This window comes from Callorhinus ursinus, unplaced genomic scaffold (assembly GCF_003265705.2).
Source record: "Callorhinus ursinus isolate GAN/ISIS: 27379988/994484 unplaced genomic scaffold, GSC_fseal_2.0 scaffold130, whole genome shotgun sequence".
Taxonomy (NCBI): Eukaryota; Metazoa; Chordata; class Mammalia; order Carnivora; family Otariidae; genus Callorhinus; species Callorhinus ursinus.
Window position 1 is genome coordinate 828,201 of NW_027397192.1, and position 3,078 is coordinate 831,278.

At 53.2% G+C, this 3,078-nt stretch overlaps 1 protein-coding gene across 1 annotated transcript; it reads right to left on the reverse strand.

Moving 5' to 3' along the window:
* Window positions 1-280: 280 nt before the first annotated feature.
* On the reverse strand, window positions 281-2,082 carry LOC112811417 (Y-box-binding protein 3-like). The gene has a single exon (XM_073890156.1). The coding sequence runs from the start codon at window positions 1,906-1,908 to the stop codon at window positions 772-774; it is 1,137 nt and encodes a 378-aa protein (XP_073746257.1). The 5' UTR covers window positions 1,909-2,082; the 3' UTR covers window positions 281-771.
* Window positions 2,083-3,078: the final 996 nt, after the last annotated feature.

Sequence of the window (3,078 nt, forward strand, 5' to 3'; positions counted from 1 at the left end):
GTATTATTTGTTTCTGGGGTACAGGTCTGTGATTCATCAGTCTTACACAATTCACAGCGCTCACCATAGCACATACCCTCCCTAATGTTCTAATCCTTTAGAACACCCTTGAGTCTTTCACCACCCCCGTAAGTCCACAATTAGCCTTACAGTCATGTCTTGTACACAGAACAATAGGTATAATGTTTGCTAAAACTGGTTCTGAAACAAACTGAAAGGACTACCTCAATACAATTATGTGGTGACAAGATTTTTTAAAACATCAGACAATAACAGATAATAGCAACATGAAGTGATTTATTGAGATAATGACCACTCGGGTGAGTTAACATCACACAGCAATGTAAGGTAATCTTCAATATCAGATCATCTTTGTTTTTGTATTAAAAATAAAAAAGAATTTTTATAAGTACTTCAACTAATTCCCTTGGTGACACAGAATAATAGCTGTGGTCCTGGTCAGATCTTTTAAAAGAATAAGTGTGTGCATGGGTGTGTGTGTGTGTGTCTGTGTGTGTGTGTGTGTGTGTGTGTGTGTGTCTGTGTACAGAAATTACCAACACAGATGGTAAGAGGGAATTTAGAAATATATAGATCTTGTAGTTTTTCCTCAAACCTTGGGGAAGGGGCATGTATTTTTTTTCTCAGGGCACAAATCTAACAGTCAAGGTGGATGTTTGGACTGCATTGCATTAAAGGGCATCATCTCCTTAAGGGGACATCCCCTGTAGCCCAGGCCTGGGAGTCCCTGGGGAGGGAGCCAGGCTGTTGTTACTTGGCCTGGGTGGCAGTGGGGACTTCGGTGACCAAGGCGTCCTCCTCCTCAGCGGCGCTGCTCTTCTTGGCCACAGCAACCAAAGCAACCAAAGCAACAAAAGCGGGTGTTTCAGCAGGGCTCTTCCCGATCTTGCCTTCTCCTCCCACGGTGTCCTGGCCCTGGGCACCAGGCGCCTGCTGTGGACGGCGGCGTGGGTTGTTGGGGCGGCAGGATCCGTAGCGGGGCGGGGGCTTCCGCTGCGGACCGCTGGCCTCAGGCCCGCTTTCCTTGTCTTCTGCCTCCAGCTCCTCAGAGATGCCCGCTGAGGGTCTTGGACCAGGAGCGGCGGTGCCTCGGCCCCTAGGGCGACTCAGCAGGTAGCTGGGGCCTGGCCCTCGCCGCGGGGCGTTCTCGGGCCTTGAGGCTGGGGCGGACCCGGGCAGGTGGGTGGACCTCGGGTCGCTGGTGGGAGCGAGGATCGATGGCCGGCGGGACACGGCGGAGGTCCTGCGGAACGACGGGAAGCACCACAGCCTTTGGTCTTGGGGTCCGCCGGGCAGGCGGCGCCTCTGGCCCTGGGCCTCGATGAAGCCTTCGCCACTGGCTTCACCTTCGTGGACGTCCTCCTCAGCGCCCCTGGGACCTCGTGGGGGCGGTGCGCGGCGGCGAATGTAGAAGTCCCCGCGGAAGCGGGGGCGGTTGGCAGCGTAGCGGCTGCCCTGCACCGGGGCACCTGCTGGCCCGGTCACGTTAGCGGCCTCGGCGCCCCGCTCACCCTGCACCACGTCGAACTCGACTGTCTCGCCGTCGCCCACGCTGCTTTGGTATTTGTGAGGGTTGTTTCGGGTGATGGCCGTCTGGTGAACGAACACATCTTCCTGCGTATCATGCCTGCTGATGAAACCGTACCCATTCTTCACGTTAAACCACTTGACGGAGCCTCGCACCCTCTTGGCGATGACCTTTCTGGGCACCTTTCCCTTGGCGCCTGCTGCCGCGGTGGCCTTGGGGATCGCATCTCCGCTGAGGTTGCCTGCGACTGGTGCCCGGGGAGGATCTCCGCCTCCCAAGGAAACCAGGAGTTTCTGCGTGGCTTGAGGCGAGACGGAGGCGGTCACCTCCGTGAGGGTGACCTCTCCCACCTCACTCATGAGGCTGTCCTTGTTCTCCTTTCTCAGAGAACCTGAGGGAAATTTGGTCCTCGGTGATGGGGGGGAGAGGGAGGGGGGAAGGGCCTCGGTCTGGAGGCAGGAGCCTCGCTCTGGAAGGAAGGGTCTTGGGTCGGGGCCCAGGACTCTTTGGCTTCACTCTGAGACTCTTGGAAAGGCCTGTGGTGTCTCCTGGGGCAACAGGACGCGGACCAAACAGTGGTTGCCGCGGTGACGTCTCAGTGGGGTCCTAGAGGCTGCCTGAGCTGGGGGGTGGGGCAGATGCACTCTGCCTCGAGCTCCAGGTGCCACGTCACAGCACCTCTTGGTCCCTCATGGAGAGGGGTGCATTTGAAGCTCTAGGAAGTGGTCTTCTTGAAGACTCTCTTGCTTGTTTGAGTGGGTGGGGAGAGAGGACCCACTTTCCATCTCTCTCCCTTGGTTGGAGATATTCCCAGCCTTCTAAGGGCACTCTCTAAATACTTTCACAAAGCCCTGTTCCTCTTCCAACTCCTTGTGAGCTCTGTATGTGGCTGAGGCATTTTGTGTAACTTCAGACAAAATGACAACCACATGAAATTAAGACCCAGTCAAAGAAGCCCACTGTGGGTTGTTTTTTTGTTTTGTTTTCCTGCAGAGGGATTGGGGAAGCCTGCCAGGGCTAGAATGCTAGTACTGAGAGGACCCTAAACTAGTGCAGGTTTATCCAGGCTAGTGTTAGGGTTGTAGGGTAGTGAAGCTGAGTGGGAACACTTTTGTTAACTGGGACATCCTGAAAACCTTGTCAAGCTCTGTGTTCTTGCCCACAGAAAGCAAATAAATGATCAGGTGGAGTAAAATAGAACTGAGCAAATTTGCCTTGTGTTTTTAACTGCAGATCCAGACTCCCCCCCCAACCCTGACCCCCACATGGTTTATAACTCTGTGATCTTCATCCTAAATTGGGGTTCTGACTTAATTATATGGAAACCCCAAGAATTCAGCCTAACTACAGTGTTAATACCGTGGTAAGATACAGCTAGCTCTACTGAAATATTACCTTTCAGAAATGATGATAGAGCACGCTAAAATAGTAGATGGCAACTGGTCAGAAAACTCAGTTTTCCTTTATTAATAAGAAAAATGAAAATAAGCCAAGTTGGCCTACCACTTTAGAGTTTACAGAAACCTCTC